The sequence below is a fragment of the Chlamydotis macqueenii genome, chromosome 2 (genome assembly GCF_036417535.1).
Source record: "Chlamydotis macqueenii isolate bChlMac1 chromosome 2, bChlMac1.mat, whole genome shotgun sequence".
Lineage (NCBI taxonomy): Eukaryota > Metazoa > Chordata > Aves > Otidiformes > Otididae > Chlamydotis > Chlamydotis macqueenii.
This window is the reverse complement of record NC_141557.1, coordinates 4934696-4956836: the sequence shown is the minus strand read 5'-3', so window position 1 is coordinate 4956836 and position 22141 is coordinate 4934696. Positions and strand designations below refer to the sequence as shown.

Genomic DNA, 22141 nt, shown 5'->3' with positions numbered 1-22141 from the left:
ACTAATATTCCTAACGTAAGAAACATGGGAAAGAACTGAAGGCAAATTATAAATTGCATTGAAGTTTTGTTTGCTATCAAATATTACTGCAGATTTATTTCACACTTCTGAGCACCAGTGAATGAAACAGACATTTTAAAGTTGTGTTTTGTTGTTGTCTTTTTTGAATAGGAAATCAGAACACGGTTGTTTCGCTTAGATTACTCTTGCAAGCAATTCATTATCTTACAGCAGACTTTTGCCATAGCAAGTGAAATTGGAAAGATATACACCAAGTTTACCTCAGGAAGGCGTCTAGGCATGACACAGCCAATGATTCCTTTCACAGGGAGGTTTTCAAGCAGAGTTCAGCCAGATACTAACTTCTAGAGACAATATTGTTTTCAAAGGCTAATGTAAACACGTTCCTTTGGGAAGCCATTTGCAATTGTAACTTACCTCGGAATTCTGTACAGGTTCTTTCACTCTGGGAGACTGAAAAAAAAAAAGAGAAAAAGCTGTCATTGCTGAGACAAAAGTGAAATTTATTGACTAGCAGGACTTGTCAGAACCATACTGAACACAGGAAATCTACATAATTGCTTTCAAGTTACATATATGTATTAAGAAGCACAATAAAAGGGGTATCACAAAATTTGCTGGCAATCTAATCACATCATACCACCCAGAAACACACAGTCACGCTTCACAACTTGCAGTTGATATTTACACAGTGGTATACAACACCCTAAGCTGCTATCATTCCAACCATGAGTAAAATCTAGTTGCTTTATCGAAAGAAATCTCTCATCTGCTCTCCTTGCCCTTGGACTCTGCATTATGCTATGGTCTCCATGAGAGCACAGCAGAAAAATGACCGCTGTACACAAGTTCAGCGGTGAAACAAAGAGATCAGTGGAACAGAGGGGAAAGTGCAGTCAAAGCAATGTGCCCAATCTTTGCTTATCAGTAAAACAAAGATAACACGCGTTAGCTATTTCACATGGGCAGGAAGGAATTGCCAAGCGCTCCTGGAAAGCCCTGCAATGAAGAAAGCCTGCAGCTTTGACTTCTAACACATCCAATTACCATGTGGAGACAGACAGGTGGGATGGCTTGGTCCACGCTGTAGTTAATAAAATAGATGTTCCTTCTCCACACAATGCTACAAAAGACAGGTTTCAATTAGGACAGCACAAGTTTGACAGAAGAATTCAAAACTCATCATGCCGCTATCTCAACTTGAGCCAGTTTATGCACTAGCCAACGCAGATCAGAGCAATGTGTAACATACGACCCAGAGGCCTCTCAAGAGAGAAAGCAAACGCTCTTGTTCTCAGAACAGCAAGTTGCAAAAATCCCTCTGGGCAGGAGAAGAAGGAAGAGTTCCTTCACCATGACTACGTGCAGACAGCATCAGGAAAAAAGTCACGCAGCTGGAAAGGTAAAGCCTGAAATCCACCTCAGCACGTTGAGCTTTCACTTGACAGCTACCAGGCAAGACGAAAAACGTGGCATTGCTCTCAGAGATAAACAGCCATGCTCCACATCTGCAGGCCATGGCTGCAGCGCTGCTCTTTCAGGCACAAAGCTCGCGGCCAAGAGGACTGGGATCCCTCAAGGAATAACTCAGGAGCTTGTCTAAAGATCACAGTGTGCTAGATGCTGTACAGACAAGCACGAAACACCGACCCTGCCCCACAGCCAACGACTAACCCAGATAAATGGCAAACAGAAACAAACCAAGGAAAAACATGAGCAGACAGAAAGGAAACAGGACAAACATTAGGAGATGTTTACCTGATTAAGGCACAAATAAGATGACTTTGTGGATGCGCTGAAACATATTAGTTCTAACCCACTTTTCCTTGTGTAACCAGAGGTGATGTGAGTAACCAGCAAGTGTGACCACATCGCGTGCCACTGCACAGATTTATGAAGTAACAGAAGGTGAATAATTTAAGATTCGACATAGCACAATTGAAGGCTCTAATTTGAAATCAAGGTTTTAAATAGCAAGAGCAAAGAAGTTCCACAAGTCTTTATATCCAAAAGACAACGTTGAGCCAGCAAGTCAGCTTATTCAATGAACTGGGCTGATATTTCTGGTTGTCTGTAACAAATATTTGTCTGCTTTCTGGCGCAGTCCGAGCAAGAAACTTGTAAAAATACATGTTTGTACATATTCAATTCACCCTTTTTCTGTAAAGTGGAGATAAGCAAAAAAATACAAACACTTTATATTTCTGTAGAAGCTTTTATGCAGGGTAATACTGAAGTATTTTAGCAAATTAAGTCAATCACTAAGCCATTCTTTTATTTTAATGCTAACAGCAACAAAATGCAGGTACAGCCAGAATCACAGAATGGTTTGGGTTAGAAAGGACTTTTAAAGATCCCTCTTGTCCAATCCCTCTGCCATGGGCAGGAATAAAAGGTAACACCTAGTTAATGTAAGTTGTTCTGTCTTACAATTTAGTTAAAACTGCAGAAGGATCACAGGCAGGTGGAATTTACACCCTGTGTTCGACACATGGCCAAAACACAGGATTAACACCAGCCCTCAGCACCACTTCCGTATTGGTGGCAAACACTAGCAGTTGAAATAAAAGTCTTAAGACTGCTTGAAAAGGGACCAAATGCAAGAGGTGCACACGCATTCCTATCTTTTCATCTTCAGGCTGAAGAAAATTACCCAAAAGCCATAGACGAAAGACACCAAGGGCAGGATTAAAGTACCTAAGCAGACGTATTGAGATGGAAGATGCCACGGTGCCTTTCCTGACCTCCAGAAAGGTACAGGACTCCCAAAGTTCTGCATTGTATCTCCATGAGGTGCCTCCAAAATGACAATATATATCTACACTTGGGTAACTGAATTGAGATCTACTGCTCCAACACCTATCCTAAAGATTTCCTGAATGGGAGACCAAGAAGTAAAGGTCAAGCACAGCCCAAATTAGAGAGATCAGAGCAGACAGTAGTATAAGGAAATAAGCCAAAGCTCCAAGAAAAAAGAAACCTGGCTTAAAAAAAGAGCTTGTAAACATGTGTCAAGCTGCTATTTTTTGCATAAGAGGAATGAAACCAGTAAGTACTGTTCAAAAGACAATAAACAGTGGTAAGTCATAGCATCCTGAGCTTAGAGACATAATACAACAGTTTTAAGTAATCTCTGAAATACTGTTGAGGTCTTCCATAACATTCCCTCCTAAAAACTGACTGTATTTTAAGCCACAAAAGGAATTTAGAAGATTTCAGCTTATAAAGGATCAAGAATTTCAGTAGCATCCACCTGATATCAAGAGATCCTCCTTGACTATGTAATATGAAGTGGGATAGAGTAAGCTCTTTAAAAAAAGACACAACAGTTGTTGTCACAAAGTATGGTATTACTGTATCAACAGCACTCTTTAAAAACCCAAGCGTTTCAGAGGATGTTAAAAAGATACAAAATCTTGCATTTTAATATTAAAGTGTCTGTAGAGAATGCCAATAGAAGAAAGAGTAAAGAGAAATGAGACAACTTGTAAAGGGATAAATGCTTCAAACGAATACCGCTTTTTTTCCCTTTCATATTAAAAATTTTCCTCTAGAAATTCTTCACTGGCTCACTAATTCAATTACAAAATGATTAAAACACGTAGTCCACTGTCACAAAAAGGGAACAGGCAGGTCATTACAGTCAAAATCCACACTGCTGACTACTGGGAAGACGACGATCTGGAAGTTTATTGTAGTCTTTCAGTTGATCACTATTCAGTACTCCGCTGTGCTTCTCCAGGTTAGCCTAGGTTTGGGGGTTTTGTGTATGTGCTGGGAGAGGGGTGTTTTTTGGAGGATCTTCAAGTGCCAGACCAATCACTCCTTGTGACTTCAGGGATGCCGTAATATTTTCTACTAGCACTAACCAATTTCAGCATAATGATGTGACAGAACCAGGCCCTGTGTGTTTCAGACATCAGCCATGAGCACAGGCCCTATTGATTTCAGCTCCATCCTGGAGAGGGCAGTAGGACAAAACCTCTCCTGACACTTCCAGAAGAAAGCATCTCAAACAGTCAGCACCCTTAGAAACAAAGGGAATATCCTAGATCCAGTGAATTAGTATGCTGAGCTGGGAGCACACTGTCTGAATTCATGTTCCCGGTTATGCTCAACGTCCCTGAATGAGATCAGCTGTGCCCCAGAATGATGACAGAAAAGACATCAATACAATCTCTTCAACCTTCAGTCTGCTTTCTCTGGTTTGGCTACAAACTTGAAGGGAGGGATTGTAACTTACCGTGTATCATACATAGGGCCACGTGCTTCCCAGGGATATTTAGACGTATCACAGTTAGAAAACAAAAGAGAGACAGCAGAGCTGTTGGACTTTGAGGACCCACCCTGAGCTGTGAAATTGCTGCTCTGCCTTCCTCACTTTCTTCATCTAGTTCATCATCACTCCATTCCCAGCCACCATCTTCAGTCTTATGAAGACGTCCGCTGGAACCTGGGACTCTCCGGACCTGCTCAGCACAGAGACAGACAACCGATACGTCAAGCAGACAGTTTCTAACAGTTGATCTCTTTTAGGAGAAAGAGGACAAGAGCATCTTCAGTTTGCACTGTCTGCCAGGGCTCTTGAGTATTCTATTGAGACGTCCAGTGCTGTATCTAAATAAGTCTGTACTCCAACAATGCTCATTAAAAATGTGAACACAAGCATAAAAAACACTAGTACTACTGTAATAGCAACAGCCCAGAAGGTTTTCAGTACCTTTTTGGATCTTTCAGTGATTGTTGGTGCTCTCTGCAACATCTTCTCTTGTAAAAATTCTTTATTCTGCAAAAGAAAAAACACCAAACATTTGCACTGCTGAAAATGCCCTTTGATTCCTTCAGTGTCTCTGATAAAGAAACTGTTAGGCTATTTCTAGAGCAAAGTGTTTTACACGTTACACCCCCATTCCTCCAAAGAGACTAATCACTTTCTCCCTTTGGACTACATTATAGCATGTTTCGTCCCAAATTACTTTTAATCTGGAAGTGGCACTTTCCCTATGCAAACCGATTTTGAATTAGCAACCAAGGAGTTGTACGCTATTCTGTCTGACTTACTGCGGAACACGCTTTTATACTTATTGTATGGCAGCATCTGCTATCCTGCTGTGACATTTGTTGCTCTCCCATTCACAGATACCACATCACCTGGATCTGGCCCGTTTCCTTTATCTTGCCCCTAAATTTCTGCCTGTCCAACTGCCAAAGGCAAACCTCAGATGCCAGGCAGGTCAGGATGCTGGTGTAGTGAGAGCCAGGAATTAGAGTAAAAGGAGTGAGACTGGCTGAAAAATAAATGTACAGCACACGACGCTTAGAGAGGAAGTAAATGCCGTGATCACAACAGACTAAATATTGGTAAACTGCTGTGATGTGTTACTGTATTCCATTTCCTCTTCAGCAATCTGCTGCGGAATGGCTCTCACATGGGCTCCTGGGCGTACAATTTTCCAACCGCTTGATTCCAGAGCCAAACTGCTGGCTGCAGGGGAAGGAGGCCAGGGAAGAACCCTGGCACTAGCACTGGGATCTGGCTGGGTATTTCACACCACGTGAGTGAGGCTGGATAGCGCTGCTGCCTCCACCTATGAAGTCCTCCCCCACGAGAATTTCTCACACAGAGGATGGAGAGCCTCAAGAAACACGCTGTCATTTCCTGATAAGTGGCTCTGAGCATTATCAAAACCTCCTTTTACATTTATATATAGTTCAGTATAGACATATAGAAGCTGGACTCCTCTGTCCTCAAGTTACAGCTGTCAGTTTGGCAGTGGCTGATGTATGAAAGTAATTTAACACTGAGCATTAAGTGGCACATATTTCCACTCTGGGTGTCAGTTTAAGTATGGCTTCATTTACAATAATGTTAATTTTCTATCACCACACATGCTAATATGTTACTCTGCAGCAGCTTAATGAAAGCATGAAGGAGATTTCACAGACAATGAAGTATAACATGAACTAGAACTCGCGTAACCAAATGGAGAAAGGTCAGCAATGTGTAAACCATCTTGTCACTTTGGACACCAAGTGTCATCCAGTGCACAGAGTCAGACTATTCAGTTGCCTAAAATCCCATGATGGACAATGAAAACCTAGTTAATACTCTCAAGAGCCCAGGCATTAGTTAGCCCTAAAGCAAACTCCTACATTTCATAAACTGGATCACTCTCTAGACTTCCTTGGTCACACTTGTTACATTTCTGTCAACTTTAGCAGGACACGCAGCATCCGTACAGATACCTAGGTGTGGCCATTTAAGCATCTTAATCTGTGAGCTGAAAACTACTTTGATTAATTGGTGATGCTGCTGCGCTATCCCAGGTATCAGATATCTTTTTGACAGTTTAATCTGTGTTCTGCTGTAAAACCCATGTATTTTGATCACAAACATGTCACAGAAAAAATAAGCAAAAGAAAATATTTCCTAATTCCCACAGAAATATAAATTCTCCCCTACATTATTTCTGTCTGTCTCCCTCCACAAGACATTGCACACTGCATATGCACTAATCTCCAGGCAGTAATTACATAAATGCTCACTGGCAGTTCTCTTCAAGTCTAGAAATGGGAGTTTCCTACTATTTTGTATCACAAAAATCTTCACTCTCCATAAGGCAACACAGGGTGAAATAGTTTTAGGTAGCAGCTACACACAGTGGGCTTCATTCAGTGCTTTGCATATGGACTGATTGTAGAGTTTACTAAAATATAAGTTACATTTACTGCCACAGAGACCTTTATGGCTCGACACGCAGCCAGAATGGCACCATTACAAGAGAAGAAAAAACCCCAAAAGCCACTAAAAGACATTTAAATGCTCAGGAATTTCTAGATAATTTCTCTTAATAGCAGCATACACAAGGAGGTAGAGGAGAGAGGTTTCATTCTGTTTGTTCACAATGACCCATTCAATCCATCCTGCTACGCTGGCTCTCGGTGAAACAGCCCGGGCTCATGCCAGTAAAGCTGTCATCACACCTATCACACTTCTGACAAGTCCTCTCCACAGATCAGTTTAGGAAGTGTTTTCTTACCTTTGCTTTTGTGAAAAATTTGTGTCTTAAGAGTTCTGCTGCTGTCGGTCTGTCAACAAAAACAAATGTAGAAAAAACAATTACAAATGCTCCCTTTCAACACAACGGTCTTCCAGGTGGCTGCAGCTTGTTCTAACATGGCATCTCATAACAGCATCTGTTTCTCCTGCACAGTTCCCCTAAAAATCAATGTATTCCAATTGATTTTTACTCCAGCAGATTTTTAAACACTCCGTGTATTCTGATCAAAGCCTATTCTGTTCAAAAGCAGCGAGTAACTTGGGGGGTGGTGGGAAGCTGCTCCTATTTTGATGCTGAACTTGAGGCTCTTGCAGCCAGTTTGAGAGGATTGCAGAAACAAATTTGCTCCAAATTGAAACAAACGGTCATCACCTACAACAGGAGTGCAGTACTCCCCGTGCGCAAGTAACACAGCTATTTCAGAGACACTTGATTATATATCTGTAATTAATTCTATTAAACACAGACAGGATGATCAACCTTTGTCTAATAGAAAAGGAACACGTACAAACTGTTTCTCCCTTGGTTAGTTTAGAAAAAGCTTCCTAAAGACTCAAGCCTACAGAAGAAGTACTAGCTCACAGCGTTTCCCACATCACAAACTGGGCTTAAATAGTAACAGAGTTTAATTAATGACTTGCAAAGGCCACTCATCACAGGGTTTCTTTCACCTCAGACTATGCTAACAAAAATCATCCACCTTACAGCAAGGGAGCCCCAAAAATAATTAAAAAGCAATTGCACTAAATTCTCCTCTTTGAGAACCCATACAACATGCTAAGGGTATCTGATTCTGCAAGTTGCTCATTATGGGCTACCCTCCCGCTCCCGTAAGTCAGGTTGATGACAGTGGCTGCCAGTGGTACTTAAGAAGAAAGAAGGGGCATGCCATGATTCAAAGTAATTATGTTTAATTCTGATCAGCACACATTCTAACCTGCAGGGATGGGATATGCTTCAGAAAGGAGAAAACAACATCATGCTGGGGAAAGAAAAAAACCCTGCTATCAGCATTTATCAAGCACTCCACTGGATTCATTAAGCATTTCAAGTGCAAAGCTTGTTAGAAGAGAGAGATCCCATCTCACGATGCGTGAGAAGCCTTTGTTCCCGGATTCATCACAAGAGGGAACTGAAAAATGTCTTCATTATCATTATTTTATGAAGGGAGTTTTCCCTTTCCAGAATTAGTCTGCTTACTGAGGAAAGAAAGAAAACTAAGATGTATAAAAACTGATCTGTGAGAATGCTGCTTTCTTTAACCTTTGCATTTTAAGGAACACTATTTTTAACGCAGGATGAACACGCCTTTAACAGCTTCACTGAGACTGGCAAATGCCAGGACTGTCCTCCACAGAAATAAGTCTGAGCTCTCCTATGCGACAGGCTGTGGCTTTTACACGGTGCCGCAGACAGCCGGACCCTCGCGCGGCTTCGATTGATGCCGTAACAACGACACAACGCCATCCTGGGAACCGCAACACACGCACAACCCCCTTGGTAGCATTTCTAACATCAGTGAGAAGTCAAGCTACTGTTCCAAAGAAGACTGAAAGTGTTGTCAGGTCACTTAAGCAATCTGTATTGAGGAAAACATGTTGGTACAATTTGCCAGTGTTTTTCCTGACTTTTTTGTCCCCCCAAAGCAAATGTTACTTATAATTAAGCAAGTCAGAACTACACTGAAAGCCTTCTGTGCACTGGGAAGTTTTTAAAAAGTTTATTTATGAAGCTTCACAAGTAAATAGATTATTGCCCAACGTGTAATTTCTGATTCATAAACACAGACCAGGTTTGACCGGGAACAAAACACGAACCTGCTGGAGGCGGCAAGGGGGAGACAGCACTGCACAAGCAGTGGACTGGGATGCACTCTCATTAACCCAAATTAAATATGTTTGCCCTGACCAGGCATGATGCCAGGCATTTATCTTTAAAAATAAGGACAGGCAAGACAATTTGCTGCCACACAGCAAGATTATTGTGTTCACTGTGACTGAAAGGCTGGAGGGGCAGAGAGTGTACTCGCTTTAAAAAACACTGAATACAATGAGTTTTGTGTTTTGGGGTGGGGTTTTTTTCATTGTTTTTGTTTTTCTTGAATTTATTTTGGTGTTACTAATTCTTACCTTTTTTCAGGGTCTTTTTGTAGGCACAATGAAATCATCTTCCTAAATGACTTCCCGTACTTCTTCAGCATCTCCTTATCTTGCACACCAGTTTCCAAAGATGGAGGATCATTTTGTAGCGTCAACATTAAAACCTGAAAGAATTACGTCTGTTGGCAATGAGATTTTTCCTGGCCCTTGTTAGAGACAGATCTTAGGAACAAGATCTTTAGACAAGCATTTTCATCAAGCATCTTAGTCAACAAGGACTGTTTCACTACAACAGCTCTCTGAGGGCTCCTTGAGCTCAGAGTGAAGTTTCTTACAATTTAGATTCACATTCACCGGACAGCAAAAAACTGACCTACCTTCTCCTAAAGGCAACTACAGGGTCTCTCCTCTTCCCTCTGCTCCCCACATTCACCGACTTTGTAGAAACAATTTCCAAAACCTTTACACCTCTGCAAACCCTGACTCATCTGAGAAGTTCAAGACTCGTGCAACAGGATCTAGAGAGAGTTACCTCCACCTGGTTTCCTTGGGAAGTCAGGCTAATTTATACCCAACAATTTATGTTACTGTTTTCCATCACGTCTCCTGGTCCATAGTGCAGTCTGTGGACCAAACACAAGGCTGGGATGTGCTTTCAGGCCTGTTTGGTGTGATTTGGCCCAGTTCTAGAGCTTCCAAGATAAGAAGGACATGGACCAGCTGGAGAGGGTCCAGAGAAGACCACGCAGATGATCAGAGGGCTGGAGCACTCTCCTGTGAGGACAGGCTGAGAGAGTTGGGGCTGTTCAGCCTGGAGAAGAGTGGGCTCCTCTGAGGAGACCTTATAGCAGCCTTCCAGCACCTCAAGGGGGCCTACAGGAAAGATGGGGAGAAACTCTTCAGCAGGGCCTGGTGTGACAGGATGAGGGGCAATGGTTTTCAAGTACAAGGAGGTAGATTCAGATTAGATATTAGGAAAAAATTTTTTTACAATAAAGGTGGTGGAACACTGGCACAGGTTGCCCAGAGAGGTGGTGGATGTCCAGGCCAGGTTGGATGAAGCTCTGAGCAACCTGATCTGGTTGGAGATGTCCCTGCTCCTTGCAGGGGGGTTGGGCTGGGTGGGCTTTAAAGGTCCCTTCCAACCCTAACGATTCTATAATTCTGTGATTAAAGGTGTAAGCAGAGTAGAACCTCTACCAGCCTTCCTCATTTGAGATGAGCAGTTGTGCAAGGCATTTGATTCAAAGGCTCTGTTTAGATCTCCCTGCAGGTACTTCTCAGCTAAAAATCAAATTAATGTAAAAGCAGAAGGGCAACATAAAAAAAAAATGAGGGTTCACTTCCATGTACAACATGACAGCAGCTGAAGACATTTCTCACACAAGCACCCATCAAACCAAACTGATTATTGCCTTCAAATCACTCAGATATTCTGAAGGAAAGGAAGAAAATTGCTCATTTCCATTTTCACTTGTCACCTACATACAGATGAATATTTATTTTTAGAAAAGGAAGCAGCACACAGAACATTTAAATAGCTTTCAACAACTATATCGCTTAGGGCAGCAAGAGCCCATCAATCTAGCTGAAATTATACAGTCCATGACAGAATTCCCTGCTTTTTCCCCCTCTCCTTGGAGAGTCACTTAATGCACGGGTCATTTTGCTGTGTAACAAAATTAATCCGCAGTGAAACACAATTATATTCAACAAATAAAACAAAGAAGTCCTCTTGCACGCTGCACAGCTGGAATCCATACAATTACAGAATGGTTTGGGTTGGAAGGGACGTTTAACAGCCATCCAGCCCAACCCCCGTGCAAGGAGCAGGGGCATCTCCAACCAGATCAGGTTGCTCAGAGCCTCATCCAACCTGGCCTGGAATGTTTCCAGGGATGGGGCATCCACCACCTCTCTGGGCAACCTGGGCCAGTGTTCCACCACTCTCATTGTGAACATTTTTTTTTCCTTATATCAAGTTTGAATCTACCTCCCTCTATTTTAAAACCATTACCCCTTGTCCTGTCACAACAGGCCCTGCTGAAGAGTTTCTCCCCATCTTTCCTGTAGCCCCCTTGAGGCCCTGGAAGGCCGCTATCAGGTCTCCCTGGAGCCTCCTCTTCTCCAGGCTGAACAGCCCCAACTCTCTCAGCCTGTCCTCAGAGGAGAGCAGCTCCAGCCCCACCTAACAGAATTGGAGACTCATAATTCTATCAACCATGTAACAACACACAATACTGAATAGCCAATCTTTGCATGCAGACCCACAACCCACGTGTTCAGAACACAATAAACAGAAGTACAGCTTGCAGACGTGGCTGCAGAATGCTACCAGTGCTCACAGTGCAGAAGGAAGCATCAATGAAAACAGCTAAATCAGCACAGCACCACATTTCCCTGAACCCCTCGTTGCTCTGCCACAATCACTGATGGTACTAAGTTTAATCGCATTTCTAAACCGCTCAGCTACGCAACAGTCTCTGTACAGAGATGACAAATCTTAAAATTCTGTTCTACAAGAGTTCAACCAGTACAACGTTATGGTGTTTAAAGGGATTCACGGATGTACCTGTTCTAATAAGTCAGGAGCTACTGGATTCCCAAATGCTCTAATAATTGTAGGGTGGGAGGGGATGCACATAGGTTCTAGAGGGGATGACAGCCAACTTGCATAGCAGTCCAGCAGTTAAAAGACTCAGAAGAAAGCTTGCCCAATGGTACGCCTAAAACTGAGGGACTTGGCACCCATGGGCCTCATATCCCAGGTAACTAGTCTAGTCATAAGCCATGGGGTTACTGAAAGGGCTCTCCACTCCCTCCTGCTTGATCCAAGGGAGCACGCATCCCAGGAGTAGAAGTAAAGTGGCCTTCAAGAGGGTGGGCCAAAGGGGCTCAAAGTTCCATAACTGAGACAGGGTCCCATCAGATCTCAAAAAGGGGCTGAGGAATAAGATCTCAAAGCTCAGTAGGACAGGATGCTTCAGACCTCAACTGATGGGGTCAACTCTTAACTTTAAGATGTAGACTCCCCGAAAGAGCAACATGTTGGAAGTAGTACTGGTTCAAGAGTCAGGAAATAGTGAAAGTGAGCCAAACTATAAGGCAATCTAAAGTTCAAGATATTTTAAAAAGATTTTTGAAGTGTCAGTGTTCAAATAAGAACATTTCCTCCACCTCAACTTCAATAAAATATTAACGTGGCCAATATCACACCATTTCATACTGATGTGGTTCTTTCCACTGGTTCAGTGATTGATAGAACTACGTTGGCGTCCAACAAAGTAAGACATACTTTTGGATAACTGGTAACAGGATTTCTGTGAGGTATCAAGGACTATCAGCGCAGAAGAAGGAATGGCTTGCCATCCCAGTGTCACGGGATGCCAGATAACATGTTCTGAATCATTATTTATAGCCCTAAAAACATCTGCTGCCTCTGAAGGCTCCAGGATTAAAACACATAGCACTTTCCTCAAGAATGGTGACGCTGGCAAGACTCAGGATCCAAATAAGAACTGCGCGGCTTCAGACAATGCTGATGTATTTTTAAAAGGTGACTTCAGATAAATCCAAGAACATTGTGATCCACAAGTGCAAGTTGAGAGGACAAGCTCTTCAACAAAGTACGCTGGCCAGATTCTTGGAAACAGCCACAGAACACACTGATCCTTTATCTTGCACAAGTATCCGGAGACCTGCTCACCTTCATTGGCGGGTATTTATGGTAAGGAGCTGCCCCTGTAGCCAGTTCAATAGCAGTGATCCCAAAGCTCCAGATGTCTGCCTTGAAATCGTATCCTCTGACCTGAAAAACACGAGAGGATGTTAGCATGTGTCTCTTGCCACCCTACACTACAATCCTTTTCTTCAGTCTATTACACATCCTTTACCCCGCTCCCCAGTTTGGAAAGAGCAGCACTATGGTGTTAAAGAGACAGAACACTTTCTCCCTCCTCTTCCCCCAGCTCTTCATACCTTCACGGAGGTTGTTTAGAAGTCATAGTCTAATGAAAATTGATGGTTGTAGACGGTGCAACTAGGACTGCTCTATCATAAACCTCGCCATGTGCAGAACATAAAGGGATACCTGGTTTAACCAGGCTCTAAGTTCTACACAAAGACACAGAAAGTCACTAAAACGGGATAATGAAACTCTCATAGTTAATAGATGGGCTGTTATCCCCTTGGGACTTACGTCTCACTACACTTTCAGTCAACCGCTTAATCTGACTGCAAACACGCTCAATCCTGAAGCTTCAGTACGCGCCAGCTCAGTAGAAAGCCCCTCATTCCTGTCTGCAGACCAATATTTCCCTCTGCTAATTAATCGTAGCTTCTGCCCTTGACATTAAACACAGACTCGTTCAGGACAATTTATGGCATTTACTTCCCCTCATGCACAGGAAAAAATATTACACACGCCAAAGAGGTTACTTCCTCATTATTATTAGGTAATATTTTGGCACTTGCTTTCTCCACTGCAGGGGAGAGACATTATGTACTAACTTCTAGAGCAGCCTCAAAAAATCAAAGCGTTTTGGCTGCTTAGAATGGTTTGTATTTCTTCTCACTACACTACAGAAAAATGAATATTGAACTAGAGCAAAGACAATAGGGATATTGTGTGCGGTTAACCTAACAAGCTTCAGAAAGACAGTCATTGCAATAAAGGTAGTTTGGGGAACGCTTGGCTTTAAGATGATCTTGAATTTTGGCAAACAGAAAAAAAAAATCTCTTGCAGTATTTTTTATATAGTATTATAGTTGAACTGAAATTTATCATAGCAACAGGAGTTTATATCTTGCACTAATTTCTTCAACTCTGAAGGCATCATTTTCAGGAGCCTTACAGGTCTGAAAGGCTTCCTGAAGTGCTGCAGTTTATGGATGCTGTGATTATTAACAGATTTCAAAGTCATTTAACTGAACAAGCACAGATATCTAGCAGAATTTAAAAGAACACAGTGCACTAAGAAACGTGCTGTAAGGGTTTGGATTTTTCCACTCACACTATTTTTAGGTTTGGAGAGTAACTTTGGGACATTTTTCAGCTGTATCTTTCAGTTAGTCTTGCAGCACATCTATACATCATACAGGTCCCCATTCCCCACTGGGGTTTTAGCTGTTTAGTGGAGGTTTTTCTAATTCTATCATATAATCCTGCTTGTAAATAAAAGCTACCAAGTTCCAAACTGCCTAGAGCAGTGCATCTTGACATCTGCCCAATATTTAGTAGTCACCACCCTGCAGTTACTTCACATCAGCATTTTTCTCATCAACTGTTTTTTGTTATAAATCTGTCAAGTGAACATAGATTAAAAGACAATGTATGTTATCACGTATTAACATGCTAAAGGAACGTAATGATGCTGAAGTAAACCAGATGGAACTGGGCTGATAACGTCTGTGTGTGGATAACGTCTGTGTGTGGAAGGCTAACCTACAGCAACCCCTGCTCCCTTTTCCTGGGCTGGATACAGCGGCTCAGAGTGACACCTGCTGGAAGAACAGCAAGCTGATCTACACGGACACGGAAGGATTTCACGTCAGCATCCAAAATACCTCCTCACCATCTAATATTTGCAATAAGTTAGATGTGCACAGTCTTTGTGGAAGTGTTGGACTCCCTAGAAAAATTCACCTCTGTTGCAAAAATAAGTTGCATCAAAAACTTCCCCTTTGTCAGTGTCGTAGTTCAGCCCCGATCGTTTTCGGGGAAAACCTTTGTTTTCCTCTTTTTGGCACCTTTCTTCAGATCTTTTTTTGTCCTTTTGTCCTGTGGATCGCAGCCACGCTAACCAGTGAGCCTGGAGCGGCACCATTAGGTCCTGGCCAGCTTACTGTGCCCTGTGCACCAAGACAGGACACAAAGGACAGAAAGCAAGGGACAACTCTGATCTGCTTTCGGAAACACTGAATATTCTATTTTTATTTATTTTTAAATCAACATAAAGAAATCTAGAAGTATATGACAGTGAAGTGAAGCAGTTCAGAAGCAAATTCACAAGGACTACTCCTGACTTGGGGAATGTGTCTTCTACTCTACGGCCTTAGACTTGTAAGCAAGGAGGTTGCAGGAACACTGTAATGCACCGGCTCCTCAATGTCACCATGGGAAGCCACTGAAAGGGCCAAACAATGAAAAAGCCTTTCATCAATAATATATTTAAGCTACTCCAAAATAATCTCAGTTCCTCAGAAAGTTTTAGACATAGGAAAAAAATGCATTCAAGTTTTCCCAGTGTTTTAGCTGCATTTCACTTTAAGAACATAAACATATACTTATGTGTGGTTCTCCTAAACTTCAAAATAGCAAGGAAAAATGTAACAGGGTGAGTTTACTTTAATAAAACTATGTTTTCCCAAAATACTTTTGTTTGAGAGATTTTTGGAAGGAAAAAGGAAAAACATTTCTAGTCAGTTGTATTTCTGCATGGTGCACATGTCAAAATTAAAACCCTGAGTTCAGCCCTCTGTCAAAATTTTTAAGGTGATGAGGGACAATTTTCAAAATGCTTATGGCACTGAATATAGACAGCTATTGCAAAGTCCCTTGTTAGGACTGTGGCATGGTTTTGCCTGTGGATCTTGCTCAGAAATAGGCAATGATATTTTACTTTAAACAAAGTTTCCAGGTGGCCTTCATCAGTAGTCACACAGACAAAGCTTACCCCCGTAGTTTAGTCTAGGAGTGGAGGACAAGAAGTGATGTATCTCCACCCAAAGGGAAGAAGCAGGACATCTTTTAGCTAGCCAAAAGAGCAGAGGAGGCAGGAGGAGAGGCAAGCACTCCTCACTATTTACAGTCTGGATACTCACAAGCCAAGAGAAACTAAAAAGCTGAATAAAGTCAACCACACATTATTGTACTGTAATAACTCCCTACTCTGACACGTTGCGATTAGCTACCCCAGCCTCTCATATTTGCACATGCAGAAGAGCATGTTATTGCTGTTGTCGTAGTTCAGCCCCAATCGGGACCAGACTACACAGTCTCTCTCTCTCACTCCCCCCACTCTCCGAGAGAATTGGGGGAGATGATATAAGGAAAATGGCTCAAGGTTTGAGATAAGGACAGGGAGAAATCCTTAAAATTACTGTCATGGGCAAAACAGACTCGACTTGGGGAAAACTATTCATTTATTTCTAAAACTAGCAGGAGAATGAGACAGGGAACAAGATAAACTCCCCTCCACGCCTCCCTCTTGCCAAGCTTAACATTATCTCTACTACCTTCCCCCCGAGCAGCACAGGGGAGAAGAGGGAATGGGGGTTGCGGTCAGTCCATCACACGTTGTTTCATGATGCTACTTCATTGTCGGGGGAAGACCTTGCATTTCTCCCACTGCTCAGTGTGAGGGTCCCTCCCACGGGCCACAGTCCTTCGTGGAACTGCTCCGGCGTGGGTCATTTCTTCCACGGGGTGCAGTCCCTCAAGAACAGCTGCCCCAGCGGGCCCTCCATGGGCCACAGCCGCCTTCAGGCCTCCACCTCCCCCAGTGTGGGGTCCTCCATGGGCTGCAAGGGGATCTCTGCCTCTCCGTGGGCCTCCATGGGCTGCAGGGGCACAACCTGCTCCACCATGGTCATCACCACAGGCTGCAGGGGAATCTTGGCCAGGAGCCGCATTACTTCTCCCCCTCCTTCTGAACTGACCTTGGCATCTGCAGCCATTCCTCACAACAGGCTGGCAGACGCCTCTCAGGATCCTTTTTACATCTTATTCACTTCTCATCTCCTCTCCACTTCTTGCAGCCAGGCCGGGCCGAGTTGGGCCCAGTCGGCTGCCCGGCAGGAGGCCAGAGGGTGAGGCCTGCAAGGCCCACAAGGCTCGCGCCTCCCCCTCTCTGCCCCTGCTCAGCAGCTGCTTCACATCTTTTCTTTTTTTTTTTTTTCCCCGTTTTCCCCTTCTTAAATACGTTATCGCAGAGGCATTATTATGGGATATTCTGCTACCAATTGGCTCGGCCTTGGCCAGCAGCAGATACGCCCTAGGCCTGGCTGAGTCCACCGAACAAAGGGGAGCAACCTCTAGCAGTTTCCTACAGAAGCTGCCACCTTAGCCCCCCCCTCATCCAACAAAACCAGAAGAGCTGTGTATGTGCACATTTACCACATGTGAAACTATTTATATTCTACTTTAGGCAAGAGGGAGAGGCAGTTTAATCCCCTTTATGCAGCAACTGAGCTGTTTCATCCTTACCTTAGGTAGGAGCCTGAAAGAAGTAACAGGGCAAAAGCCTGCTGAACACTTGAATATTCCCCAGTACAGCCTGGCTAGAAGAGGCAAATAAAAAAATCCGGCGGTTTTAAGCAAACCTTATGAGATGCCAAGTTATCCCCTTCATTTGAACTAAAGACCATTGCTGACCATAGGGAATTCCAGGTGCAGATCAGCCAACAGGACACTACGAAAAACAATTCACCTGTTCCATAACTTCTGGTGCCATCCAGCAAGGCGTGCCCACAAAAGTTTTCCTGACTTTATTTCTGGTAATGTCACCGCCAGTGGCCAGAAAGGCGCTAACGCCAAAGTCTGGAAAGAAAACAAAAGCAGATTTTATTAAGAACACATCCTGAGCAAACTGAAGGGCTGTCCCCCTTTCCCCTCCCATTGCCAGCCATCTATTAAGCACAGTTATGCATGGGGAGTTTCCTAATGAAGGAAGAATGATCAACAGTTCGCTAAGAGTGCTGGTACATGAACAGCCTGTAGTCCACTATTCAATTACTGGGGAGAGCGGAGCTTTCAGCGCTGGCCGGCGGAGAGGAAAATTCCACTTTCCATTACGGCCCAGTGATCCCATTACAGCACGCCCCTGCTTCCCCAGCAAAGCTGCTGCTGTACAAACCTGCCTCTGACAGCCAGGGCTTTATTCATATTTGTATACATACATAAGAAGCAATAACTCAACTTCAATTAGCATCCTGTTAATATTTGCAGTAACGAAGTCTGGCACATAAAAAGAGACTGGACTTTATAACATCCTGCAGACTGGAGGCATAAGCCTCTTATTCTGGACGTTTTATTACCAGAATATGCTTTGCTTGGTAATCTTCCATCACCGAGATGCTCGGTGCTTTAACAGGAACTTGGAACGGTTCCTGATGATACAGCAGCGTTGCTGAATCGAGCGGCACGTGCCACCAACCAGCCCGACCACCCCAGAGGAAGCCTTGCAGACAGGTATTCATACCCTGCATGGCATTACCCCCACTTGAAACATCTTTAACATGCTGAAGGATGCTCAAGGATAACCCAAGCACTCACTGGTAATTGTATTACTTCAAGTAAATCATTCCTTTACATGAAAAGTATGCTTTCAAAGACAACACTGACGTTTTACGCAATTAAGAATGACACAGAAAACAGGATCTGTGAAGAGCAGCAGTAGTGTGCAGGGATAGCAATGGGATACAGCATGTTTGTTCAAACAGCATTACAGAAGATTTGGCAGCCAAGTCATTCAAGAGAGGGTGGCAGACTTTCCTTGGAGAAAAAAATAAAGTAAAATAAACCAGGTGACAGGGAAACTGTAAACACAAAACTGTATTTCTTCCCCATTTGCTCTGAACTACACTGCTCATGTGTTGTAGAATCACAGACCTGCAATGGGTCATTCTCCACAACTCTGTTTTATCCCTACACACCTCCCTTTTTTAAACACAATACAAGCAATCAGAATCGTCAGTCTCAAAAATGGCATTCGTGGCAGGCTTGGAGGTGAAGTCTCTAAAATTCAAGGGCTATTTCATATAAAAACATAACATTATTGACCACAACTGGTTTGAAAATTCTTGAAACTCGGTTGACATAGTTAAATGTAAATGCAAAAGTCTTCCTCGAGGAGTTGTGGAGTTACTCCACGGCTTAAGGACGTTATCCTGAGAAATCAAGTACAACAAAAGATCCCTCTTTACTGTTTGCAAGCAATGGCACTCACATGAGGACAGTCCCAAGCTTCCCTCGCATCACACCAGCAGTGCAACGAGCCTCTCCTCAGCAGTATTTGAAAACACCACTGAAATTATCACTCAGAAGAATGAGATACTGAAAGCTTCCAGGCCACTTAGGTTAGAGGCTTCCAAGGACAGGAACTTAGTGCTCACTAAAATACCAGACATGGATAACTGGAAGTTGACATTAAAGGAAGTTGCATATAAATCACAGGGCTAAAACAAGCTCTAGCAAATGCCTGTCATTAGGGTTCAGCTTCTACCAGGTGCACTGCCCTGTTTTCTTCCCTGTTCCTAGAGGCATCTTGTCTTCCTGCTAACCTGGAAGTTTTAGCACGTGTAGATGGATCACTATCCCCGTGAGCTCTGTAATCTGTATTTTTCCTGGAAACTCACTTTTTGCAACAGTGATTTTGTTTTGAGATCTTCCATATGTGTATCCACCATTCTTGCTTTTTGCAGAAGCTGGAAACATTCAAGGCCAGGCTGGATGAGGCTCTGAGCAACCTGATCTGGTTGGAGATGTCCCTGCTCCTTGCAGGGGGGTTGGACTGGATGGCCTTTGAAGGTCCCTTCCAACCCAAACCATTTTATGATTCCTAAAAAGTTCAGAGTAAAATTACTCGCACTTTACCCCTCATTACGGGAAGTCTCGCAAGATCTATTGTTCTAAACACAAGAGCAATTAGAAGTTATTTTAAATAAGATAATACTAATAGAAACTTGTCCAAGTGCCAACAGCATGCTATTGTGATGTGCTGTATTTGAATTTGTGTATATTATCTTACCTCCAGTTTCCATGCAGTCATTTTGAGCGTAAAGGAAATGCCATTCAAAGCAAAAGCATGCCAGCAGTAAAAACACAAGTCCTTTACACAGCGCACACAGCATTCAAGTTTCGCATCAACGTGGGTTTACTGGAGCTGCCAACAAACGTGGGTTTATTGGAGCCACCAGTGTAAGGAGGATGTGGACCTGCTGGAGTCCAGCGAGTCCAGAGAAGATGACAAAGATGGTGAGAGGGCTGGAGCACCCTCTCCTGTGAGGACAGGCTGAGAGAGCTGGGGCTGTTCAGCCTGGAGAAGAGGAGGCTCCAGGGAGACCTTACAGCAGCCTTCCAGTACCTAAAGGGGGCTACAGGAAAGATGGGGAGAAACTCTTCAGTAGGGTCTGTTGTGATAGGACAAGGGGTAATGGTTTTAAAGTAGAAGGAGATAGACTCAGACTCGATTCAAGGGGGGGGGGGGGGGGAAAAAACAACACTTTTACACTAAGGGTGGTGGAACACTCGCCCAGGTTACCCAGAGAGGTGGTGGATGCCTCATCCCTGGAAACATTCAAGGCCAGGTTGGACGGGGCTCTGAGCAACCTGATCTGGTTGGAGACGTCCCTGCTCCTTGCAGGGGGGTTGGACTGGATGGGCTTTTGAAGGTCCCTTTCAACCCAAACCATTCTATGATTCTGTAAATTCCAGTTGGAAATTGTGCCCCTACATCTGCCATTTGAGGTCAGCAGAAAGCTTAAGTGGAATTAAATTGTATTCCATTACATGGTTGATTTATTCAATGTTCTCCCAATCCATTTCCCTCATTTCTAGTGGGCTAAACCAGGCACAAGCAGTGCTACTCTGCTGCAAAGAATGACTTTGGAACAGTTTTCTCAAATGTCATCGTACTAACTTTATCCAAGCCCCAGCTATTAAGATAAGAATGTGCCTGCTCTCAGGAAATATCTGTAAAGCAATAAAATAAAATCCTAACCACAAGTTAGGGCTCAATTCTTACTTCTGAGCAGTTGGTACGATCTGCATCTCATTCCCTCTGCCACTGCTAACTACCCTCTGAAAGGCCGAAAGGGAACTGGGTTATTGCAAATGAATTTAACTCTAGAAAATGAAGAAAGTCATGAAATTCAAGACTTACGGTACCTCAGAAGTGTTTACATGTGTACTCTTCTTTGGCAGCTTGTACTTTTTATTGGCTCACTATGGTGATAACTGGAAAGAAACGCATGACCAGAAACGGGAGGAATCGGAAACGTTCAGACCTGGCTTTCAATACCAGTAACCACCACTGCTGGGAATCCAGTGACTGTCAGATATCCTAAAGGAGCCCCAAAATTGCAGACTTCCAGCAGTCTGCTAGCAAATAAGTCTCCAGGGTGTCTGGATACAACTGGTAGGATCATTTTCTTTTTCTTTTTTTTTTTTTTTTACATTTTCCTGCAGCAATGTAGAAAAGATTCATCTGCTGGACCTGTTTCAGTGATATAAACCAAAGAATTTAAAAAAAAAAAAATTATCTCCAGACTTTCATAACACAGCAAAATCAATCCAGAATGGAAATGACAATTCTGATGATGCAGGTTCTGCAGAAAATATGGCCTTTTTTTCTTTTTTTTTTTAGTGGAAAAATCACATGTTGCAAACCACACACCCTACCGAAACACTCTACATTAGCAACGAGGTTGGAGGCTAGTGTTTGAAAAAGCATGGTATTAGGCAACAATTCCTGCTATTACGGTATCCAAGTAGTCAAACAAACTATTCTGGCAACTCAGGAAACACAAAAGCTGAAAGGAAAATATCCTCTTACTATTTTGTGTTGCAGAAACAAAGATCCAGTCTGAACAACTCACCAACGCAAAAATGATGTGGCAGGACCATACCACAACGGGCACCGTTGTTGCTGGGTACGTCAGAAAGACAGATTCCTACAGTATCATAAATTGGATTGTTTCATCCTAATCTAGAAGTCAGCCATTAAAAATCATCTCTCCGTGGCCATCTCATATGGTAACGTTACCATAAATCCTAAAAAGCCCAGTATCTGCTCCTGTAGGTAGCTACCACAAGTGAAAGAACACTGCGTGCTAATTAGGAGCCAGGACTAAAGCCTACTGACATCAGAAAGGCTCCTACAGAGTTTGGATCAGACCCTACAACAGCAGTTCCCAACTTCAATGGGGGCAGAACAGAACAAACCAATCTTGACTTCAGAC

The 22141-nt window shown here is 43.1% G+C and overlaps 1 protein-coding gene across 1 annotated transcript in view; it reads right to left on the bottom strand.

Annotated features, from left to right (window-relative positions):
* Positions 1-22141, bottom strand: part of OXSR1 (oxidative stress responsive kinase 1) — a 94989-nt gene that overhangs the window by 10095 nt on the left and 62753 nt on the right. Inside the window, exons 6-12 of the mRNA XM_086741771.1 lie at positions 17611-17720; positions 12888-12989; positions 9212-9345; positions 7062-7110; positions 4742-4807; positions 4368-4490; positions 439-474 (exon numbers count right to left, since the gene is read on the bottom strand). Coding sequence (XP_086597897.1) covers positions 439-474; positions 4368-4490; positions 4742-4807; positions 7062-7110; positions 9212-9345; positions 12888-12989; positions 17611-17720 — 620 coding nt within the window. The remainder of the gene's footprint in view (positions 1-438; positions 475-4367; positions 4491-4741; positions 4808-7061; positions 7111-9211; positions 9346-12887; positions 12990-17610; positions 17721-22141) is intronic.